The sequence below is a fragment of the Pollachius pollachius genome (assembly GCF_949987615.1).
Source record: "Pollachius pollachius genome assembly, chromosome: 5".
NCBI lineage: Eukaryota > Metazoa > Chordata > Actinopteri > Gadiformes > Gadidae > Pollachius > Pollachius pollachius.
In genome coordinates this window covers 7,110,189-7,134,769 of record NC_136938.1, presented here as the reverse complement: position 1 = coordinate 7,134,769, position 24,581 = coordinate 7,110,189, and the positions used below count along the sequence as shown (strand labels likewise).

General features: G+C 45.1%; 3 protein-coding genes across 5 annotated transcripts in view; all 3 read right to left on the bottom strand.

Moving 5' to 3' along the window:
- Positions 1–327: 327 nt before the first annotated feature.
- Positions 328–3,436, bottom strand: pdcd5 (programmed cell death 5). Its single transcript, XM_079736871.1, has 6 exons — positions 3,259–3,436; positions 2,512–2,555; positions 2,333–2,394; positions 1,819–1,910; positions 1,034–1,105; positions 328–926 (listed from the first exon to the last, which is right to left on the bottom strand). Exons 1-6 carry the CDS (start codon positions 3,322–3,324, stop codon positions 879–881), a joined length of 384 nt encoding a protein of 127 aa, XP_079592997.1. The 5' UTR covers positions 3,325–3,436; the 3' UTR covers positions 328–878.
- Positions 3,437–3,726: 290 nt separating this feature from the next.
- uraha (urate (5-hydroxyiso-) hydrolase a) lies at positions 3,727–6,312 on the bottom strand. 2 transcript variants are annotated; one of them, XM_079736907.1, is made up of 4 exons: positions 6,220–6,312; positions 4,578–4,717; positions 4,346–4,481; positions 3,727–4,199 (listed from the first exon to the last, which is right to left on the bottom strand). In XM_079736907.1, exons 2-4 carry the CDS (start codon positions 4,706–4,708, stop codon positions 4,110–4,112), a joined length of 357 nt encoding a protein of 118 aa, XP_079593033.1. In that variant the 5' UTR covers positions 4,709–4,717; positions 6,220–6,312; the 3' UTR covers positions 3,727–4,109. The 2 variants fall into 2 exon arrangements, with proteins under 2 accessions (XP_079593033.1, XP_079593032.1); XM_079736906.1 differs by having other exon boundaries at positions 6,120–6,265.
- Positions 6,313–6,762: 450 nt separating this feature from the next.
- The window catches only part of LOC307075927 (RNA-binding Raly-like protein), a 33,264-nt gene continuing 15,445 nt past the window's right edge, over positions 6,763–24,581 (bottom strand). Inside the window, exons 3-7 of one of the 2 annotated variants that reach the window (XM_079736681.1) lie at positions 15,678–15,731; positions 12,140–12,309; positions 11,443–11,556; positions 9,104–9,264; positions 6,763–7,998 (exon numbers count right to left, since the gene is read on the bottom strand). In XM_079736681.1, coding sequence (XP_079592807.1) covers positions 7,960–7,998; positions 9,104–9,264; positions 11,443–11,556; positions 12,140–12,309; positions 15,678–15,731 — 538 coding nt within the window. In that variant the 3' untranslated portion in view covers positions 6,763–7,959. The remainder of the gene's footprint in view (positions 7,999–9,103; positions 9,265–11,442; positions 11,557–12,139; positions 12,310–15,677; positions 15,732–24,581) is intronic. The other variant, XM_079736682.1, reaches the window with a different exon arrangement.

Here is a 24,581-nt window from a genome sequence, read left to right as displayed (position 1 = left end):
GACCACAGTCAGGCGAATAGAGCAAGGTAGAGGACAGTCCAAATTGAGATATGAATGGTTTACGAAATCTAATTTTATCTAAATATCATCTTATACATATGAGAAATTAGATTAAATTTAACACATCCTGATATGAATTATTCTATTTAAAAAAAAAAATCGACATCTTAATATTGAAACCCATATTTAAGAAGACAGCTCACCAATTTTCATTCTCATAGACATCTTCCAATAAGATGAGCAATAGTATCACTGCTTTAATAGCATAGACTGCATCAACGGCAGTAGGCTGTGTTAAACAAAAACAATGATTGCATTAGGCTTTTTTATTTATGTAAACCACATGGTACATGAAAAGAAAGAAACAAACGTAGGCTATAAAAGTGCTTTATCCATGTTCCATGGAACTGCAGCACTGCTTGACGCACACATGAACAGTATTGACATCCGATCACCAAAAATGCTTCAGCAACCGTTTGTTTAAGCATTTCTTGAACTGCGCTGAAAAAAAATAAAAAGAAAGAAAGGCCTAACACAGCAAAATGAACATAAGCAAAGATTGAAGTTCAGGAATCGTTACCAAGAAATATTATGTTCGGTCCAATCAGGAACATATGCTATGGCACATTTGCTAGCAAGAGACCTCAAAAGGTGAACTTGCCTGTGTTTGCAAAGGTCCTATTTTTGAATCAATGCCACAATATCTCTACTCCTTCATCTTACTTAGTAATCCATGACCACCCAGCGAAGTGAGAGGTCATGATTCAGTGGTGAGAAAATAGTGTGCTAATTAGAACTGCCTTTTAACAGAGTCCCACGAAGGCAAAGGTACTCCTGCAAGATGTTCTTCAGAGCTTCTGTCTAGTATGGACAACTCATTAATCTTCCTCTTCGTCGTCAGAATCCATCACCCTCCGCCTGTTGAACTGGAATATGAAAAAAGTAAGACATATTAAAAACAATCGGGTAAAGTCCTGATTTACCCGACCACCATATCGTCCAAAATATTTCAGATCACACCAGGTGTACTTACCGTCACTTTTGTCGTCTTGTCTGTTTGCTGACTGACTTTCTCGAGGATCTCAATCAAGCCCGACTCTGTAATCTGTTATAAGTGGGTATATGCATCATGAGTTACATAGTAACAGGAGGTAAATAACGGTAGTTTGTCACTGGTAGGACTCTGAAGGACCGCCCTCTTGATACCAAGTGGGTCAGATAGAGAGTGAATGCTGTAATTTAAAAAAAACTCCATCATTGCACTCATAATCACCATTTTTATGACACAATAACCAAAAAAATTTGTGTAAGAGGAAATTTAAGTACGAAACCTAGACAGAAGTTTGAACTTTCCACCTTTGACTACTAGGACACCTTTGCAAATTCCAATACAATAGATGCTTCTTCTGCATTGTTCTAAGAAGCAGCTGTCTAAAGCCCCTTTCACACATGCAGTCTTAACCTGCAAAGTTCCGGGAGATTTCCTCTATTCGTGAATGGAAACAAAGATCGATAAATCTGGGAAATCTGCAGCGGCAATTTTTCTGCTCAAGTACAAGTAATGCGAGTACTATGGCGAATGGCATCCGTCAGTGTTGCATTACGGCCGTCTGCTGGACGGTCCGTTGGCCGTCTATTCCAGCATTGCTATGCCATGTGTGAAAGGGAGCAAGACGGAAATCTTCCAGAACGTAGCTGCATGTGTGAATATTGAAAATCACTAGTGGCGCCTTGAAAGAATAACCCAGTAATCTACCGGGAATGTGTAAAAGGGGCTTTAACAGCGCTTGGCAATAACAAATCCTCTCTTCATCTCACCTTTCCCCCCAGCTTGCCATAACGAGCCATTTGGATAAGATAGTTCTCAACTGCTTGGGCCTTGTCCGGCTTCACCATAGCCAGGTTGCTCACTGTAACATAACAATAATAATTCTATTATTTTGTTTCACAAGAAGGATGTGATCACATATCATGTATCACAAAATTATTTGTGATAAAATAAACTGAAAATATAAACTGTAAAAATATACATTCATGGAGAATTACAGGTCTTCTGTAAGTCCTTTGAGGGTCATAGATAATTTACATTGAAATATCTTATGCATAAAAATATACACATTGAGAGGTATACCAATATGACTTAAGACACAAGAAGACAAGTAGTTACACCTCACTCAAATTATTCCAGGATATTTTTGAGTTATTGAAGGAAATCATTTACTACATAACACAAAAAAGCATCAAAACTCCATGATTATCAGACACAACACTAGGTCTAATGAACCTCTGATCTGTTCACCAACTGCGAAAATAGAAAAATATCAGCAATTACATCTGCCACGGGCAGCCTGGTCTAGAACTTGGGCCAATATGGAGTTCCTCATCTCTGTATCCCTGTAGGAGAGAGGTGACAACAGCATCATGAAAACAGCCTTTCAAATCTTTCTGGCCCTAATCGAGCATATCAGCACATGCAATCATGGCTTACTGGATGGGATAAAAAAAAAATACCTCTGTTTGGCCTCCTGCTGTCCTTGTTGGTCATTGGAACCATTCTAGAAATAGGTGAAAATAGACGGTCTTGATTTAGGTAGATCCAATTAACTATATGATTAAGTGACTTAGTGCATTGTCTGTAGAATGCAGACAGATGTTCAACAATTTAATATAGGCTAGTTACAGGCAAATGATACCGTCGACTTAACTTGGGCATGCAATATGTTGCTGTATCTCTTAACACACGTACGATGCAACAGCAAGTTGGGTATGGGTGATTGAATCAAAGTACATAATGAAGATTGGACTAAACCGTCTGAGGGTCAGCAAGTTCATATCTTGCAAAGTGGAAATACTTAACAGTGATGCTGAACCCAAAGTTGCAGCATAAAAGGTGTGTCAACGATTTATTACACCAACGCCTTTTCAGCGACATGGATGGATGTGAATACATACATGGACGGATGGGAATACATATAATCGAAGCCCAAAGGCTTAATGCAGGTAATAATGTCTACAATGGAAATTATCTAACGTTACAATGAGCTAATGCTGTAAGCTGCCCTGCTGGAAGGCGTGTGACTGTGCTCAATGCTTTCATAGCAGGAGTCTATCTTCCATGTTTTGGGCAGGACTAGCAGTGAGTCTACCGGATCTATACGTTATTTAAAACAAGGCACCTGGACACTGAATGACAGCATGGACAACACGGGCATCTCCTTTTATAGGACACGCTAAATGGGGTCGTGTTTCCCTCCTTACCCCGTGTTTCGCCTGCAGTTCGGACATTCTCTGCCTCCTGATTGCTTCCAATTCATCATCTGCCATTTTTAGTTTTAGTTTACACACCGCAGAACAAAAAATGCGTATTGTATAAGGCGATAACTAAACGAAATACACACAGGATGAGTTTGGGATAGGCCCCCTTTCTTCCAGTGAGTTCTTTCGTCTGGACAATGGTCGGGTTGTAACAGACGTTCGGGGTACTACCGCCCCCTACTGAGCTGGAGCCAGAAGCACATGCACCATACTAGAGGAACACCGGAATCTTCTTATCTTAAGGACCTTATTGACATACAGGCCTACCTCAAACTGACATCCAGTGTAAGTATCGCTGTTAGGTAGGTTAATTGGAGGCAGAAAAAATAAGAACTTGAGGAACAGATTTATGACATGGAACAAAAAAAAAGCTGTATCATATCTGGAATATGTATGTTAATCTTTGCCAATACAATCAGAAAGAATAACAATTGTTTCAATGAATGTTCATATTTGTATTTTATTTTTGCCAGCGTTTAGAAAATTGACCTTCAGGCGAATAATATATGCATTGTACTCCTATTCAATATACATATGCAACGATACATCGTCTCAGAGAGATTCTCGATGATAAAGAAAGTCTAATATAGTTGTCCTATAAACATGTCCTAATAAATGTAGTATGATCTGCAATTGGGAACAAACAATGTAAGCGCGATTTATCGCATTTAGCAGAATTGGAAGACGATATCAGAATATATTTCCACCAGTAACCGCATTGAAGTAACCATAACCATAAGAGTCTCTGATTCTGATAAGTCAGAGGCATTCACACAGGTCCCTGTCGGTGGACGCTAGCTCCCCCTGTAGGTACTGTAGGAGAACCGACTGAGAAGCAGCGGTATATGAAACTTATCCACTGGGTTTCTTATGGTGAAGACAATCTGTAACAAGAAATAAACAAAATTACATTGATGCCAATCATTCTCAAAATCCACGAGGACATACTGTAAAGCTCGAGCAATTATTTGCAATTAATATGATTAGAGTTATTTAAATGTCGTAGCACAACCACATGAGAGGTGTTTACCTCTACGTATGGATAAAAGCTTTCTTCACCGAGACACCCCCAGTACCTAGCTGTGTCAAAGTGCAATTTGTACACCCCAGGAGTAAACAGTTCCCTGGTAATGAGACCGGGGCACCGTCCGTCAGAATTAGTTATCCTGTAGGGAAATACATAATTTAGTAGGTTAGGGCCTACTGCTGCTGTGCAATGCCGCTACTGAATGGACTGAGGCCTTTTCTTCTTGAGATGTTACCCTGTGATGATCAGATTCCAGGCAGCAGCAGAAGAGTCCTGTTTATAAAGCAGGATGGTCATGTTGGACCCTGGGACCCCCATCGCAGTGTTCAGCACATGCGTAGTCAGGGGACTGCCAGGTTGTGCCATTGCTCCACACTAAAAACAAACAAGAAACACTAGTTTGGAAAAGTAAATGATCAGACCAGGGCTCTCAAGTCTCACGCATTGGGCGTGAGACACACGCATTTCAACCCATTCACACGCTCACACGCCGCACTATGTATTTCTCACGCAGAGAAATGACCAGGATAACGCCCAACAAGTTGCGCCGCTATTTTTTTTATATAACAGTGGTAGGTAGGATTACAGGTAGGATTCAAGTGGGTTCCCCATACAGTAGGGTGACCAGACGTACTCTTTTGCCGGACATAAATAATGTATGCCCAGACACAAAAAATGTGTCTGGGCGGAGTTTCAAAATTGTCCGGGATTTTATTAAAGCCTCAAACATGTTCACATCGAATTTGCGTTGCGTTTCTTTCACAAACTAGTTAGGCTTCGCCGTCGATCCCCTACAGTTCAATTCGCTTTGCATTGGTGGAAGTGAGAAGGGGGAGTGGTGAAGTAGAGCCTTCGGATTGCATGGTTTGATTGTAGAGTTATCCTCATGTTTTGTATATATATATATTTTACTATTATTGTTTTATAGGGACAACATTAACACATTTCTCCTACGGGGGATTGACAAAGTTGTATCTATTGAACAGAAAGAAACACAAAACAAGAAAAAAAAACACTTTACTTTACACACTTTACCACAACATTAGCCTACTGAATGCCAAAGATATATTTTAAGCATCGCACTGCATGCCACATAAATATACAATTATGTTTTTGCCGTTTGCAACATTCAAAAGTCCGGGGAAAAGTATATTTCCCTACTGGTGTTACTTAGGCCAATAGCCATTTTGAGGCAGTGTTGTTTCCGCATATTAGTGTTGCTAAGGGCCAATAAATCACATTATCATACATTAGACACTGTTGACACATTTGTATCAGTCACATGTTTACCCCCCCCCCCCCCCCCCCCCCGCCCCCCCATCATATCAGACCCCCGTCCCAAACCGCCGCCGACAAAATCTCACTCTGAACTCTGAACTGCATCACGGCTTATAAACCAACCAAATTGCCTATAAGCAAGTATGTAAACGTAATAACGAGTAAGCCTACATACTTAATTATACACTACAATGAGAACTACAAAAATGACCGAAGTAGCACAACGCAACGATCCATACTACCAAAAAGGTGTAGTACTCAGCGTAGTAGCACTATGAGCACTTCCTTGTAACAGAAAATTAATAAATAATAAAACATAATTGTGCTTTCAGTTTAATAAAAGCCAGGACTTTTCCAGGCTAAATCTACCGGGTTAACTTCCCACGTCCGTCTGAACTGTACTGTACTCCCAACACACCTCCAACTAACTGGCTTGCATGCCAAAGGAATGCCTCACGAATGATCTTTCAGTTAAGCATGGCATAATAACAATGCTTACCAGATTTGCCGCCACAATCTGACTAGATAAGTTGTGCAGTCTCCGATCAGCACTCATTCGCACAAAGTTAGCTCACGTCAAACCCGCCGAACTGTCTTACCCGAGAGTTGATGGTTCATCTACAACAATTTAGTTTCTGATCACTGGTGTGCTCTCACGAGTTTGCACTGTGTACGAGCTGAGCATGTCATTCAATTGGCCACGCCGCTTACCTCCTCTTCAAACAACACAATGTTGCGGTTGTGCAAGATCTCAAAGTACGAATTATTGATTGGTTGGGTAGAAAATGTACATGTTTGAGTTACAAGTTTTAAACAACTCCTGCTTCAGGCATCTAGTCGATTCTCCATCTATTAGGTTTCTCTCTATTCTAAATCGCATAGCCTTCAGTATATATTTAACTAGGCCTTTATGTCAAAAACTAACCTAATAGTGCCAGCAAAGTAAAACAAATATAAATATATTACACAGGAAGTCATTTTTATGACTGCTCTAAATTAATTGAATAGGTAGTTTTCCATCGATGACAGCTCAGGGCCTCTCTCCTGCAGCCAGCAAACCACCCCTCCATATATATTGAGCATTCACTGGTACTTAATGTCTAGCGTTCAAGCCACCAATGAAATAAATGAAACGGCGTCAATGGTTAATAGTTTATTTTACCAAGGAACAATACAATTGCTTTTTTCATATTTTGAATACACTGTCCTCCATTGCTGTGCTTATCCCCACCCCGCTTTAAAACGATATTCGATGTGCTGATCATCCCGTGTATTTGCCAACATACCATTTACAATTATCTCCACACCTGAACACCAAAGTTGATATTTCAAACTATATTTATCCATATGTCACAATTTGTTTCAATGTACATATTGTCTAAAAAAAAACATGCTATATCATGTAACTTGATGTACTTATCCTTAATTTGCCTTCATAAGTGTTCGGTATTGCACAAATGTGGAAAGGTTTTTTGTTTTAATAATAAGCAAAGAAAACATGTTGGTCTGATGATCTTAGTGATAGCTGCTCTGCCCCCCCAACCAACACCCCCCAAATACAGAAAAAAAAACAACGCTTTCTTCTATTTTGATTTAGTGCGGCCATTCTACGGTAAGACCCAGTACAAAACACAGGTATTTTGACGTCAGTATGAAAATACCTTTAAGTACTGGTCTATTGAGTGTTTCCTCTGTGTCCGAACACTCACAACACATGTTACATCTTGATAATTACAATAGAGCATAATGACTTAAAAAAGAGAGAACAAATAAAAACAAACTCCTAAAGCAAACGAGAACACAGCCGAGGAGGTCAGAGGGACGGGTAAAGGGGACAGGAACACACAGGATAGGATTTGCCCGGAGTGGAAGAGATAATGGTATATATATATATTCAATGACCTTGAAGCAGAGCTGAAAAAGGAAGGAACTAGGGCATGGTGTTACTATGAGCCATCTGACGTCAGCAAAATAACAGCAAGCAGAAGATGTGGTTGTTTCATCAGCTTCAATCCAATCTCGCGATTCATTCGATATTCAAAATGTATGGAGAGAAACACTATTCTAGGTTTAAGTAAAACGCACGGTCAAAAAGGTGACCGTGAGCGATAGGTCTAGGGGGGGAAGGGGGTGAAGGTTGTGTGTGAAGGTATGTGGTGTACTTGCACATTCTCTTCTTTATAATAGATTTATCACAGCGAGGAACAGAGGAAAGGAGACAGGTTTAACGGGACTATGGGGCTGCACCATATGAACTAGGGAGGCGGGGCCTGTGATGGATGGCAGGATGGCGGTTCTTGCTTCCGGTGTGTTTGGCACACTTGTCTTTCGTTCCAGTCTCACATGTCCTCCTCAAGGTCAGAGCTGTGATTGCTTATCTGTTTGGGGGGGGGGGAGAGACAGTTAGAGAGACAGACAGGCATACCATGAGGCAGGCAGGAAGGTTAGACAGACACACAGAGCAATTTATTATTACAAGCATTGGATGATATTAAATCCCTCCGCTACTCCAAATGTGATTCACAGTGGAGAAATACTTTGCAACGATTATGTTCCTCATTATTTATTGTCCTATTTTCACCAATTCATATATTTTAGAACTATTGGAAATCACACAGAGACAAAGACACACACATACACACAGAAGTATGCACTATATCATGCAGGAACCAGAGATCCTCAGATTCCAAATGCCTCCAGAATCGTGTTATTTAAGTTTAAGTGTTAGTTTCTCTTCCGTGATCTTGAACTTTGTAGTCCATGCCATTTTACTGTGGTTACCGAAATAAAAACGTAATCTAGAAGAAAACCGGTGGAGAATACAATGCTTTTGCCCGTCTCCCCAAACTAGTTTGTTCTACGTCGTCTCCCAACTGAAGTCCCCAAACAAAGGGGCTTTTGGGGGTCCCTTGGCCGTCCCCACAAGGGGTACCCCTATGCAGAGAGGTGTGTGGGTGGGTGGAGCTCCGTCTGGGCGGCAGGTCGATGTGTCCGAGAGAGGGTTAGGCTTCTCGTCGCTTGTAGCATAACGCCCCAGTGTGCGCCGCAATCCATAGACAACATCGCTCCTTTCAACCCTCACACTCAAGGAAGGCTACTCGCTTAAAGAAAGGCCCCACACGACGGCGTTGGGCGTAGTCGGGGGCACAACGACTCCCCCGCCAGCCTACATCTCTCAGCCCAAAATCGACTTTTGTGCGTTTGAATTTGACCTGAACCGGGGGAGTCCATTCCACTTGAAGGTGACTGATAATCTCCCGGCGGCCCCCCCGGATAGGGCACAGAGCGTTAAGGCTCAGTGCTGATCGCAGCGACCCGGGTTCGATTCCTGCCCGTGGCCCTGTGGTGCGTGTCCTGCCCTCTATCCCCCATCCCTTCCTGTCCCTCCAACTCTGTCATAAAGCATGACCATATGGTGATGATCCCAGGGTCCCTAAATCAGAAGCCCAGAGGCAGCCCCTGCAGTGCGGGGGGCGGGTTTACCGAGTGGCGCTCGTCGTCGGTGGCCTCGCCCAGCTCGGGGCTCTCTCTCTGGACTCTATGGCGGGAGCTGGGGGGAGACAGAGGGGGGAGGGACTGCTCTGGGCTGCTGGCGGAGGGAGGGTACGGGGAGCCGGCCGGACTGTCCTCCCTCAATGGAGACCCTGCAGCGACAAGAGCACACACACAACACACTGTTGGTGAGGTCTGACGAGCGCTCACACACACACACACACACACTGTTGGTGAGGTCTGACGAGCGCTCACACACACACACACACACACTGTTGGTGAGGTCTGACGAGCGCACACACACACACACACACTGTTGGTGAGGTCTGACGAGCGCACACACACACACACACTGTTGGTGAGGTCTGAAGAGCGCACACACACACACTGTTGGTGAGGTCTGAAGAGCGCACACACACACACTGTTGGTGAGGTCTGAAGAGCACACACACACACACACACACACACACACACACACACACACACACACACACACACACACACGCACGCTGTTGGTGAGGTCTGACGAGCGCACACACACACACACACACACACACACACACACACACACACACACACACCTATTGTTGAGTGCACAAGGGGGTATATATTAGGTAATATATTGTGTTACTGTTATCATTGGACCTCATGCAACATGGTACATGAGAAAGTGTTGGCGGTCCCACACACACACGCTGTTTTTTTTTAATGTACATTTCCATGCAGGATTTTCAAAAATATATAGATACATCTGAATTTGCTACTCAGAGTTTGCTAATCACTTCTTACTTTTGTGATGATCATTAAAGAAATTAACAGATTAATTACTTTATATAATATTTTATTAGAGAAAAAGCTTTTGTCACAAATATGACTTTCTTGGAACAATGCAATAATCAATGCAGCTTGCATTACAACACACTATAGAAGTAGGTAAAAAATAAACAGATTTAGTTTTCTTTTCTTGCTAATCTTTCCCTTCTATGTCATTAAAGAAAAAGCTGCTCTTAGTCAATTATAAGAATAAGAACTTGTTTGTCGTTCTTGTGTCTGGCTGTGAGTTTGCTTGCATGCTATGCGTAGGCTGAATCGCAATCGCGTCCAGACAAATCAGATTGGCCAATACACAATGAAGATAAATTAAATAATTTTAAAACTACTCAAATTATCCCTCTCTGTTGAACAGAATGTTGCAGGAGGCGAACAAATTTAATTTAAAAAAAAATATATATATATATAATTATTTATTTCAATTATTAACTCATCTGAATCGAGACGGAATCGTTCTACACTAAATCGCGATGCATCAAAGAATCAATATTTTTCCCACCCCTAACACACGCACGCTGTTGTGATGTCTGAAGAGCTGGCTCTAAAACAACAGCTCACAGTTCGACAATACGCTCCAACAACAGCACAAACAATAGTTATGGTTATGAGACAATGTGGAACAGATGCAGTGATGAGTAGAAGGACGCAACAAACAGAGTGATGGTGACGATGGATACGGAACAGAGATTAAGTGAGACTGTGTGGAAAGACATGGAGGCTTTAAGGATGAGTTATCAGTTGGTCAAGGACATTCATTCTAGACATTTATTGTAAATGAGAACCCCCCTACCCCCCCCCCACACACACAGGAGTGGGCAGATGGTGTAGCAGCTTGCATGTTGTCATTTTAATTGTGATCAGTGTGATTAAGAAAGCCAATAAAAGCAGTTTTGTGATGAAGGGCGATAAATCTATCTGGCCTTCGAATCCGCTCTTGGGACTTTTACTTTCTTAACACAGAGGGTGCCACTTCCACATTGGCCACTTGGGGGCAGCACTAGCTCTTGCCACAGAAGTAAACTGAAGATATATATTTTATACCTTACCATCAAAGGTCCAATTCAAGCCTTGGGTTTAATTTTTGTTTTCAGCAAGCCGGTCGTTTCAACCGCATTGTGCATTCAGCATGTTCCCTGCCTTACCGACAACAAGATACGAGGACAAATACCCCTATTGACCTTATCAGCAATTTGACGTGCGAAAAAAAATCCCTGAGCAGAGCAAAATAATTGATTTGTCAGGCGGAGCCGTACAGATTGGTTTCTGGCATTTGAAACAGCAAGTGCAGTGCATTACATATTCCAAGTCCCTGGGAGAACAGATTATCCAGAGTCATTGTGACTGCTGAGGCTTATCACGTAGATTTATGAAGGCCTGATGTCACACAGTCTGGGTTCTGGTGTGTTTGGAGGGGTTGGTTAATAGATTATCTATTTTTCCACTCGCGTTGTCTCTCTGTGTGGGAGACGGCTTCCAGAGTTTCCCAGTGAGCGGCTCACCTTTGTGGTTGTTTTTCTGGGTGTCCATCTTGTCCAGGCTGTCGAGCAGCCCATCAATTTGTGTCTTAATCAGAGTCAGCTCCCGCTTAATCACCTGCAGCTCTTCCATCCTCACTGCGGGGGCAGGGGACAGTGACACAGACAGGGGGAGAGCGAGGGGGGAGAGGGGACACAGAGAGAGAGAGAGAGGAGATGGAGAAATACAGAGGAGGAGTGGATGGGGAGAGAGGGAGGTTTCACATCAGAACATTGAAAAGATTTCAGAGATTAAAAAGACTAACTGGGAGACAAAACCTCTTTATATTGGTTCTCTCTACTGCTAGCTTTTGCCGTGTGGATTCATACATCTAAGTTATTATATAGAGATTACATTTATATATGTTTACGTTTACATTTACATCATTATACCTTCGTCCTCACTCTTAAAGTACGATTCAAGCATTGGTTCAGAATCCGAATCGCTTTCATTTGCCAAATGCATCATTGGACACAAAGGAGTTTATCTTGGCATCCAGCGCGTAACACACACCTAGACAGACAGACAGTAAAATGCACATAGGTCTTCTTTCTATACGTCACCACACATGCAGCCTAGAGGGAGGATCTTCCTCCACGGGTGAAGCGACGTCATCGGGGGCGCTTGTCCACACACAAACGGCCCCGCACGCCGCACGCCGTGCGAGCGAGTAGTACTCACGCTTGGCCGGGGTCGAACTAGTGGACTTGGCTCTGGAGAGCTTGGAGTGAGTTCTGTCCCGGCTGCGCCGGTGGCCGGAGGAGTGGGAGGACGAGCGGGGTCTCTTGGCCTGGCTGGGTCCATGGGGGAGGGGGTGCATGGGGGCAGGCACACGCTGGTAGTCGTACACCCTACGCAGGACGACACACACAGACGGGGTTTTGGTAATGAGGCTATGCCTTTTTAAGGCTGCAGTGGTACCAAGTACTGCTGCGTAGATGCTGTTCTTGGTGCTGGATGTCCGCCTGTAACTCAGCACAATGTTGATATTCCAAACCAATCTATTTCTAAACCCCCTCAGCCATACACTGTTTTGGTCACGTAGCAAGCGTCACAGCACACGCTTGCTACGTGACCAAAACAGTGTATGGCTGAGGGTTCAATAAACCAAACCTCTATTGCACGGATGGGATGCAAACAAAGGAATCGGACATTTGCTTTGGAATGAGATTGAGGCGCAGGTTGAAAACATGGGGATTAATAATAAAAAAAAACACGTTTGCCATTGGTGCACTTCTTTTATAATTAATTATAAAATAAGTAGCTCGCATTATTATGATTATTATCGTCCATAGTATACTACAAGGGGGTATGTTATTTGTCGGAGATGCAAAGTGAAATTGAAATATTTTTTTATCTGAATCAGACACACACAAGGGCACACAGGCACAAAAACACTATAATTAATAAAAATAAAATTGCTGTGACAGGGTCAGAAGAATAGTAAACACTGAAAGCATTCAGAGCAAAGCAAAGCCTCAACCAGGGAATAGATAAGCACACAAATACCCACTACTAGAAAAAAGAGGGAGAGAATATTTGGTCTTCACAGGGATACAAATATGGTTATTTAGATAATAGTTATTTCCATTTCCCCCATTTTGTTTTCATCCTAAATGCCACCCGTTCTTCCACGTGGATAGGGTTCGGTTCTTCCCATCTAACACAATGTAATGTGTTCTGTCAGGTCCAATCAAAGCTTCTGGGCAGTTCTTCGGGCCTCTGGCCACCCGGAAGAGGCTACACTGAGTGAGTGAGCATGTGAAGTTGGGATTGAAAATGGGTATGATTTCTTCATCACATGGGAAACTAGCGGCGATAGAAAACTACTGCTTGCGTACACAATTATTGTTCAACATTATTTCATTAAATAGAATTATTCTGAACTGAGACGAGTCAACTCTGATACCAACTATTAACATTAAAGTGAATAATTACGCTTTATAAAATATACCCAAAAATATAGCAGATAGCGCTCTGCCTGATAATCACATTGTACCTTATGACACGTGTAATATTAAATAGACTAAATCTACAATAACTACTATTAATATCATATTAATACAAATACTTATGTCAACTAATGGAAGTACAAGCAACACCAGGCCTGGTACTGAAGCCCTGTCTAAATATGTATGTCCACATACAGTATAGTGCAGAAAAACTGTAACCCGTTCAGCAAACGTAAACGGAAGAGCGCATTTAGGAGGAATCAGGAGAACGCATTAATGCACGTTGTGCATTTCGTGGTCTCACGAAAGCCAGTGAACGATCTATACGATCCACCAACTGGCCGTCTGGTGTTTGTTTGCCTTGTGGATTTAGTTCATAGAATAGAGTGACTACTGGGGATTGAGACGGATGCCTAGAGACACGCCCACCAATGTGGAGGTGAGTGTGTGCGTGTGTGTGTGTGTTGGTGTGTACATTAGTGTGTGTGTGTACATTGGTGTGTTTACGTTGGTGTGTGTACGTTGGTGTGCGTGTATACGTTGGTGTGTACGTGTGTGTGCGTACGTTGGTTTGTGTGTGTACCTTGGTGTGCGTGTATACGTTGGTGTGCGTGTACGTTGGTGTGTACGTGTGTGTGTGTGTGTGCGCACGTTGGTTTGTGTGTGTACGTTGGTGTGTGTATGTTGGTTTGTGTGTGTGTACGTTGGTGTGTGTGAGTTTAAGTTGGTGCGTGAACGTGCGTGTGCATGCGCGTGTGTGTGTGGACGTTGGTGTGTGGGTGGGTGGGCGGCTTTGTGTGGACATGCGGGGGCGAGCAGCGCGTGTCCTCTTTCCTAGACATAATACGAATTCAACATCGCATTCAACTCCTGCCAACTGCATCAGAAAATATTGAGCAAGTACTTTGTTCTTTTACTCCTGGCATCTGTATATATATATTCATATATATATATTAAAAAAAGAAGGAGCAATCTTTTAAAGAATGGCACACGGAGAGACAATGTCTTCCGCCCACTCACGCAGTCGGCCGTTTGGTAGCGGGGATTAAGCGCATTAGCCGGCCATAAACGCGTGAGATTACGGGGGATTTTAACATATTGTAGTGGATGGAGGAGCCGGTCCTTCAGTGACACTGAGGAGTCGGCTCCAAACGCCGCCGCAACAAAGGCTTCCCAGCGGCGGAGAGTGAGAGAGAGGCACTGGAGTGGGCTAAGCAAAGGGTGGACGTGATGCAGTGTGTGTGTGTGTGTGTGTGTGTGTGTACACACCGCAGAGAGAGATAAACTAGAGAAAGAGATACGGCAGGGGGAAGTGGGTGCGCTTGTGCTTATGAGGGAGCAAGTGAGCAGCAGGAGGAGGGGGCGAGGGAGAGCGAGTGAAAGACGGAAGAGTAGGACGGGGAGAGAAAGTGTTTGTCTTTATGGATTAGACCCTGCATGAAAAAGCTTTGTTTTGTCTTGAGCTGTTGCCTGTGTGTTAAGCTACACTTTTCCATCACACACACACACACACACACACACACACACACACACACACACACACACAGCTGAGCTGGGGGCATAATCATGCAGTGTGTTAAAGGCAAATTGAAAATCACTGGCGTGTTTTCCCCTGAGCACAGACAAAAAAAAATGCAGAGCAAGGAAAAACAAGACCGAAAGCAGGGAACAGATAACAGCAGAAACTCACGGCCACCGCCGCACTGATATATACGAGGACACGGCACGGAAGGCACATCCAATATTGAGATGTGTTGGTGTGTGTTGTGCTTCTGAAACTGAAGGCGGAGACGGGCGGGCCGTAAACCTGGAGGTGGTCCAACTCTGAGCCGATTCTTAGTAAAAGGAGACTTTTACGAGCTTAGGTCAGACGCCTTACAGAAGTAAACGCAGTGAAGATCACTTAGTATAAATCCATGATGTGCCACATACTGTAGAATATATGTACATTACACAGTAATACATCAATAATACAGGCACATGTTGGTTTTATACATATATAAATATAAAACTAACCAACATGTGCCTATGTTAATGACCACATACTGTATAATGTATACAGTATGTGGTCATAACGCTGGCACTGTATATATAAAGACCAACATGTGCCTGTATTATCGATTGAGTGCATGTGTGTTCTGATGCAGACCAAAGCCTGTCAAGCTGTAACAATGAAGAAAGCATTTGCGTCAGGACGGGCCTGCCACAGGCCAACACGGAGACAAGTGAGCGCGCTTAGCAGCGGTGCACAGCCAACCTGACAGTACCTGTCATAGTAGTCCTCCTGGTAGCTGTCATACTCCACGTCGAAGTCCGTCCTGCTGGCCCCGCGGACGGAGGGAGTGAGGGGGAAGGAGAGAGGAGGGGTGGAGACGGATGGAGGGAGTGAGGGGGAAGGAGAGAGGAGGGGTGGAGACGGATGGAGGGAGTGAGGAGGAAGGAGAGAGGAGGGGTGGAGACGGATGGAGGGAGTGAGGAGGAAGGAGAGAGGAGGGATGAGACGGATGGAGGGAGTGAGGGGGAAGGAGAGAGGAGGGGTGGAGACGGATGGAGGGAGTGAGGAGGAAGGAGAGAGGAGGGGTGGAGACGGATGGAGGGAGTGAGGAGGAAGGAGAGAGGAGGGGTGAGACGGATGGAGGGAGTGAGGAGGAAGGAGAGAGGAGGGGTGGAGACGGATGGAGGGAGTGAGGAGGAAGGAGAGAGGAGGGGTGAGACGGATGGAGGGAGTGAGGAGGAAGGAGAGAGGAGGGGTGGAGACGGATGGAGGGAGTGAGGAGGAAGGAGAGAGGAGGGGTGGAGACGGATGGAGGGAGTGAGGAGGAAGGAGAGAGGAGGGGTGAGACGGATGGAGGGAGTGAGGAGGAAGGAGAGAGGAGGGATGAGACGGATGGAGGGAGTGAGGAGGAAGGAGAGAGGAGGGATGAGACGGATGGAGGGAGTGAGGAGGAAGGAGAGAGGAGGGGTGAGACGGATGGAGGGAGTGAGGAGGAAGGAGAGAGGAGGGATGAGACGGATGGAGGGAGTGAGGAGGAAGGAGAGAGGAGGGGTGGAGACGGATGGAGGGAGTGAGGAGGAAGGAGAGAGGAGGGGTGGAGACGGATGGAGGGAGTGAGGAGGAAGGAGAGAGGAGGGGTGAGACGGATGGAGGGAGTGAGGAGGAAGGAGAGAGGAGGGATGAGACGGATGGAGGGAGTGAGGAGGAAGGAGAGAGGAGGGGTGGAGACGGACGGAGGGAGTGAGGGGGAAGGAGAGAGGAGGGGTGGAGACGGATGGAGGGAGTGAGGAGGAAGGAGAGAGGAGGGGTGGAGACGGATGGAGGGAGTGAGGGGGAAGGAGAGAGGAGGGGTGGAGACGGATGGAGGGAGTGAGGAGGAAGGAGAGAGGAGGGGTGGAGACGGATGGAGGGAGTGAGGGGGAAGGAGAGAGGAGGGGTGGAGACGGATGGAGGGAGTGAGGGGGAAGGAGAGAGGAGGGGTGGAGACGGATGGAGGGAGTGAGGAGGAAGGAGAGAGGAGGGGTGAGACGGATGGAGGGAGTGAGGAGGAAGGAGAGAGGAGGGGTGGAGACGGATGGAGGGAGTGAGGGGGAAGGAGAGAGGAGGGGTGGAGACGGACGGAGGGAGTGAGGAGGAAGGAGAGAGGAGGGGTGGAGACGGATGGAGGGAGTGAGGAGGAAGGAGAGAGGAGGGGTGGAGACGGATGGAGGGAGTGAGGAGGAAGGAGAGAGGAGGGGTGAGACGGATGGAGAGAAACAAGACAACAACAGTCAATCACAATGCATGGCTGTGTGTGTGCTGGTGTATTGTTTTTTGTGTTGAGTGAACATTTTTTTCCTTTTCAAAGAGGTTGTTTGACTGTTTTGTTGTTTCGAATATGTTGGTTGATGATCCAACCCAGGCCGAAGGTGTAATAATTGATCGTAATAAACACATATCAACATTTGATATAATAAAACCGTAACATAATGGCCGTTTACACGTTTATATATAATGACCTGTTCTGCTTGAATTTATGAAAGCCAACTCGTTTGTACATTAAATATGGCAATTAACATCACTGGGCTGACATTTTGCTATTTGTGTATTAGTGCCTATCGATGAATAACAAGAAGAATTCACAGCAGTTACTTGGATACAGCGTTCACTTAATGTGCTATAAATGCAACGACTATAAAGCATTCAACCCCATGTTACACCTTCTACTGTAATTATGTTTATGGGGAGGAATTACATAGACTGGTTAATCTTGGAATATATCCGATATATCCCATCTCCCCATTCTTTTTATTGTAGATCTATATAGATGTAAAGATATTCACAATATGCATCAGCACAAACCAAAATCTGTTGTTACAAAACGTACCGTGCATTAAATATGGTATTACATACATTTCATCAAGGTAAACTACAGCGAATACCACACCCGGAGCCGTCCTATCAAGTATTGCTAATAATACATAAATCTAAACATTTATTTATTAATTACACACAGGTCAAACACAGCAACGTGAAATACAACCAAACGTCACCAGTCACCAAGAGGATACATCACAAATCAATGCTTCAGTGTCAGTGACATTAGGGTTTTATCTCATGACATTTGCTCAAACACGTTCACCCTGCCTGTAATGTGATAATTAGCATATAGCTAAATAGCTTTGGTGATATTACGGGCAATGTGCTCATATTCTTCCCATTATTCCGTCGTCAGTGCTGTGGGCATCATTGCCTTTGATTCCATTACATTAGAGGCAGTCATTGTGTTATGGTGGACTATTAACATTTCTGGACCTTTACAATTTCAACCCCCAACAACTCATAGTGGTGCAGGTGCTCACTTCAAGTCACGCATTACAAAAACTTTACACCAATAGCATTTGATGAAATGCACGGACGATTTAGCACCGCCGCATTTAGTCTTATTTGACATCACAGTTAATCAAGCTTAAATCTCCACCCCCAAAGTGCGAACACACACACACACACAAGAATTCACAAACACCTGCTCTCGCTTTAATAAATAATGGCCAGCGATCATGTTTAATGCGTAATATTGTGCAACAGCAAAGGGGAGAAGTAATTGTTAATGTCCAGGGAAAACAGAACCAATATATTCTCTAACACAGCAGGCCGTGTACACAACCGTCTAGTCTGCATGTTGACGCGTGTTTGATAGATAAAACAGCAGATCTCCCGACATGAGCCCTGATGTGTGTTGACAGCCAAGGTTAACGGCCTGTATTTGACTGACTAAATAAAGGCGGCAGAGTGTCACTAATTCAGACCATAGGCAGCAGTATGATGTGTCAGACCTCGGCCACGTTTCTTCCCTAATCCCTGGATGCTAATAATCCTCCTCTGTGGCCCACCGTCATATCGCTCCTCTCTTGCTCCCTATTCCTGTCACCGTCTGACACATTGTCTCAGGGCCAGGCCTGCAGTGCAGCAGTTAAAAGAGATATATGCATCCTGGGATTGCACTCTTCCACCATCCCTCAAATGTGGTGCACACGGCAGACGAGCATCTGCTGCACGTCTCTCTCTCTCTCTTCCCCCCCCCCCCCATCAGGAATGTCTCCCTCACCACTAAACTCGCTCTCTATCTTAGCTTCTCTCATCACCAGGGCTCACACTGCTTCTCTCTATCACTGTCTATCTCTCTCTCTCTCTCTCTCTCTCTCTCTCTCTCTCAGTGGGACTTGTCACCAGGACCCCCTCTCTCTCTCTCTCTCTCTCTCAGTGGGACTTGTCACCAGGACCCTCTCTATCTCTCTGTATCTCAGCTGGGAGGAGGAGAAGAATCCATCAGCTAGATAGTGTATTTTAAGGGAACATATGTTTATAAATTATGTATATGCTGAGAGCTACACGATGGGGTGCGACAGATTGGATGTGAGAAAAAAACAGACACACACACACACACACTTCGTAGACAAGGCAACAATGAGACAGAAGAAAGAAATCCCGATTTTGTTAGTTATCAAAATCAACAATTTAAAACTACTCAATAAAAACAATTCATGAACTGTATTCGCTGTCGCCTCCCCCCCCGCCATTTTCCTCCATCTTTTTATTTCCAGGCTTAAATTTGACTCTGAAGCTTTGTATTTGTCTAGATGTTATCTGCAACTTACCAGGATTGAAGTTTACAAAAGAGCCAGCTAGTGAAGCCTGTGTGTGTATGTGTCTGTATACGTGTGTGTATGTGTCTGTATACGTGTGTGTATGTGTGGCAGATAGACAGGAGGGTCAGTAAAGGCTAATTAATTTCTCCTCATAATTTCTCAAGTGCCAAAGCAATCCATTAGATATGGCTAGCTATAAATCATCCCACCACGCCACTGCTCATTGCAAGAGCCCTCCTGTGCGTGCGTTTGTGAGCCTGTGAGTGTATGTGTGTGCGACATTGTAACCGGTATGATTTCAAATGAACATTCTTTCTGCATTTTTTATCTATATTATATTTCTTGATCAATGTGTAGGCGTACGTGACTGAAACATTCATGTGTTTGAAAGGTACAATCCGAGGTTAAAGGGAGTGTGATTCTGAACTACATTGAGCCTCCATGACCCCTTTTACAGCTGGCATTAACGTGTGTTTGGGCTAATGGGATATAAATCTGATATGTTCAAGTGTAACAGGGGTCAATGGTGTGTGTGTGTGTGTGTGCGTGCATGCGAGTGCACTTAATGCATGGAGTGCTAATAAACATATTTGCTCTCTCGTAGCTCATCACACACACACACCTTATTGATTAAATAGTAAAAAAATGTTTAAAAGGGACTTTAACTTTAGCACACAAAGACAACCTGAATGCATAGACCCAAATGAGAGCATATTCTCTACACTTGGCAGTTGTTTTAGTTTTCAAACTCATCATGCACGGGTAGAATATCCTCATGTAAAAGCAACCTCCTTTAAAGGAGAAATCCGGTGTAAAATGGATCTGGGATATGTTTGGTATGATAACAAGTTGGAATGTTCTTTGGGAGCAATATAGCGCCTATAGACGCATTCTTAAGTTGGCTGTTTTTAGCCGATTCTACTAAAACGCTATAAACTTGGAACGATAGGGGCATGTCTCATGGTATGAGCTAAATCGTTATTTTAAACCACTTACAAGGCTTGAAGTTGGTACACTTCTTTGGTAGTATAATAAGGGTTTTAAGATGTAAAACTAGTCTTAACATATGATAACTTTGCAAGTGTACAGATTGTTTATTAAAAAGGACATTTTATACACACAATACAATCAGTAGTTCACCCGTCGACGCCATCTTGTCTTTAAGACTCGATAGCTAGATCGGCAAACACAGAGCATGTGACATCCGTGAACAACGCGCAAGCTCTGGGTTCGCCAATCTACTTATCGAGTCTTAAAGACAAGATGGTGCATGTATCCCGACACGCCGTCACTTATTCTATCTCTTCTTGCCTCTCTCTGTTCCACAAATCTTGACACAGTCAGAGCTTAAATGCATTTAAATGTAATAAGTGAAAATCCCACCATAAACAGGGCATACTGCAGGCACAGGAGCATAGGAGAAGGGCTTTTAGTTGTGTACGTCTGCCTCCCGCTGACCACGGTCTACGTGGGTGGGTGTGGGCTGTGATAATGTGAATTAACAGCCGTCAGAGGACTGATGATGCCTGCGCTGTTCGTTTGAACGGAGGGCTCTCTGGTCCGAGGGGCTGATGAGCAGAGCTCCTCAGGCCCAGGGTTGTCAGTAGAAACGGGGACAGAGAGGGAATGCGTGATTAGGCTTTGGTGACAAAGGGGGGCGGCATTACTTGATTAACTAACAGGCACCTCTTTTCCCCTCGCTCTCCTCTTTGCCTCCCTTCCTGTTTCGTGGTTGCTCTTTAAAGAAATGGCGCATCATGCGCTATTCAATTTAAAGAAGGAATTCCGACATTCCCGCATCCCACGTCATCGGGATCGCCTCCATTGTTAATAGGTTACCCAGATAACCGAAAAGGATATGGCTGAAAGCACGGCAGGTAGAAGTACAACACAGGTTAATAATGCAAAATAAAAAATAAACGTTTTATCCGTTTCATCTTACATCTCGCATATAAAATGCATGAAAAGAGAAAACACCTCAACAGGCTTGGCTTTGTGGAACTGCCTGAATTAAAGGCAGAGAGGCAGAGAGTGGGTCTGAGGGGCAACCGAGATAGAGGGAGAATGGAGTGGCAGAGACAGAAGAAGGGGAGGAGGGCGAGGAGGAGAAGATGGGAAATGAAGGACTGCTGCCAAAGGATGAGGCTTCGACACAGCTTGTTCTTCCTCTCAGACGCTCTCTAGGGAGCGAGGGCCTCCGAGCTAATCTACTCTCTCGCTCTCCCTCTCTCTCCTTTTCATTTAATCACTGTCGCTCTCATTCTCTCTGTCCTATTCACACTGCCCTCCCCTCCCGCCCTCTGCTTGTTCTCCTCTTTTGGTTTAGCGATGCGTACATCAAGCAGCGCGCGCAAACACACACACACACACACACACACACACACACACACACACACACACAGCAGCGGAAATAGCACCGTCTGTCCGTGCCACACAATCGTAAATGATGCAAATTTGGACACGAAAGAAATAAGTGCTCCGCACGCGTGCAGAGTGCGATAGCCCCTTGTAACCGGTTTGTTAACCGGCGATGGCTAACCACCGACTCAACTACTTGTTTTCGCCCGGTTGAGAAAACCTTTGGGTAGAAGGCGTCTTCATTACGACCCGTGACAGAAAGGAGTTTACACCACTTCAAACACACAGCTCACGCACTTTAAAGATGATTCAATCAATGGCTCCGGGATAGCGTGCGATCGATAACCCATTACCATGTCATTTGGTTTGCAGACATTGATTACCGTTTGGCTCGCAGACTGCTCTATAGGCACCTGCTGCTGACCAGAAGATGGAACGGAGGGGAGCGATGGGACTCATAAAAACTCCATAGACGTATTGCGTACGTGTATCAATGTCGACCCACCGATTCAAGGGCAAATGTGTTCAGGAGTCAGAGAAAGGTTATGGAGCCCTGTCTCACCCCCTCTACCCCTCCCCTTAATTGGCGTTGATGTCCTGCAGACGACAGACTGACAACTCCATGGTATAACTGCAGCCCGGTGGTGAAGAGAGAACGGTATGTCGGAGAGCTCCGCTCCCCTGTGCTACTGCGCCCATAAGCCATGGAGCCCACGGTGGGACCTGGACCACAGCTGGAGCAGAACAACACATGCATCCAGCAGGCGCTTAACTAGAGACTGGAAGAATATGGTGAGCGGGGAATGTAAATCTCTCTCCCTTTGACCGAGGGCTCCATTTATTTATCCTGGTGCTCAGTCCCTCTCCCCTGCAGATTACCGGGTTAGCGTTGTTCCTGGAGCGGAGCCCGAAATGGCCGGTTGGTGAAATAACTCACGAGTGGACCCTGGTGTGGAGGGGGACGAGGCGGGCGGGAGAGCGGGAGCGAGAGGGGCTGAAAGCGATCAAGGACAGATATCCGCGACGTTAAAAAAAGAATGATGGGGCGGAGAACGAGGTGATGAGTCAGAGTCTCCCCCCAGCTGTCAGCGGGGGGGAGACATTCCACGTGGACACGGGAACGCCACGCGCCCGGAGCAACTCCGCAGATCCGCCACAACAGCCGCGGTTGCCGTTGGGTTTAGCCGGCTGGGCGACTGAGCCTCGAGGTGGCAAGCGTGGCAATCACTTCTCCTATTTCAGCTCCGAATCAATTTTCATTTTCTGCACCATTGCCAGGGAACAGTCGCCGTACATAAGTGGTGGAAATTGACAATGTCTTTGTTGCGCACCGAAAGCAAATTATTCGCCAGAACACGTTCCATACTGCTAACCTGTGCCGCGGTGGGCGCTATTAACCGCTCTCACCCCGGAGACAAAGGACGTTTTTGATTAGGCTCTGTAACCGGTAAACTAATGTGTCACCGCGTACAGCCAGGGTTTCAGCGCGTGCAGGGCCGGAGGAAAGCGGTTTCATCGCGCTCTGGTGAGGCGGGGGGGGGGGGGGGTTGTGGCGGATCCTGAGCAAGGTCAACGGGGGAAAACGGCCATGTGATGCGTGCACGGACCAAAGAACGATGTCCCCTCGCTCTGAAATGTAGCAATGTGTTGTAGAGGTAAGAATCAAAAAGGGGAGGAGGAGAGGGAGGGAAGGAAGGAAGAGGGAAGGGGAGGAGGAGGAGGAGAGCAGGCGTTCTGGCAATGGATGTGAACTGTTTAAACTAAGGATTAGCATAATCTGCCTTTCAAATCAGCCTGGGTTACAGGTGTTGACTGTGATCAGAGGAAAAAAGCTGTTATTCTAATTGCGGCCATAGCCCGAAAGCAACAGACACAGAGAATAGATGAATGAGGCCTTGTGCAACGGTGTCAGATCAGATTGCTTATTTAATGTTTCACAACAGAAGACCCAAGGTGAGCATGAGTTAAAGATGCCATTATGATCCAAACACACACAAAATGCTGTGTGTGTGTGCTTGTGTGTAGAACCGGGTGCAAGGACACATTAACGAAGTATGCCATTATGACAATGTGCATATCATTCGCAAGGCAAAGCAGGAGTCTGATTTTTCCACATGACCAGAGTTCTTCAGTAGACAACTTTTAGTAGCAGACCAAAACAAACCTAAAAGCGTTCCCCCTCAGGCTAGGATTGTCTTCTGTTGGAAGGATAGAATTACCAAGCAGCCTCTGTTATAAGAACGCATTTCCATTTGGCTATATAAAATAATGTGTTTATATTAAAAATGTATGTGGATGTTCTTTGTGCATATTCTGATATGATAATCGTTTTTGTGTTGTTTGTGTGTGTGTGTGTGTGCGTGTGGGTGTGTGTGTTTTTGTGTGGGTGTGTGTGTGTGTGTGTGCGTGTGCGTGTGTTTTTCTGTGTACTACCATCAGGTTACTTTGCAGAGAAAATAAAGCAGGAGTTCTAGTAGGCGCGGTGTCACCCATTAAATCCGGCCCACTATAATTAGAAACGTCAGAGATGAAACATGCTCATTAGGATCCTTGCAGCTAATTAACTGCGTGAGCCCGCGTTCAGGTGACAAGCGACGTCCAGCGTGGTCGGCAAAGGTTGCCCCTTCGCTGCCTTTCTCAAAAGCCCCTGGAGCCTAGGCACCAAGAAAAGCCCCTCTAACATGAACCTG

Excerpts from the sequence above, each read along its gene's own strand:
- pdcd5 (XM_079736871.1), bottom strand. The coding sequence starts at position 3,324 with ATGGCAGATGATGAATTGGAAGCAATCAGGAGGCAGAGAATGTCCGAA. Across the intron at positions 1,911-2,332 it reads CCAGGCTGCCCGTGGCAGAT|TGAGCAACCTGGCTATGGTG; the intron begins GTAATTGCTGAT and ends GTTATGTTACAG. Across the intron at positions 1,106-1,818 it reads ATGGCAAGCTGGGGGGAAAG|ATTACAGAGTCGGGCTTGAT; the intron begins GTGAGATGAAGA and ends CACTTATAACAG.
- uraha (XM_079736906.1), bottom strand. The coding sequence starts at position 6,176 with ATGAGTGCTGATCGGAGACTGCACAACTTATCTAGTCAGATTGTGGCG. Across the intron at positions 4,718-6,119 it reads AGATTGTGGCGGCAAATCTG|TGTGGAGCAATGGCACAACC; the intron begins GTAAGCATTGTT and ends GTTTGTTTTTAG. Across the intron at positions 4,482-4,577 it reads TGGAATCTGATCATCACAGG|GATAACTAATTCTGACGGAC; the intron begins GTAACATCTCAA and ends ATTTCCCTACAG.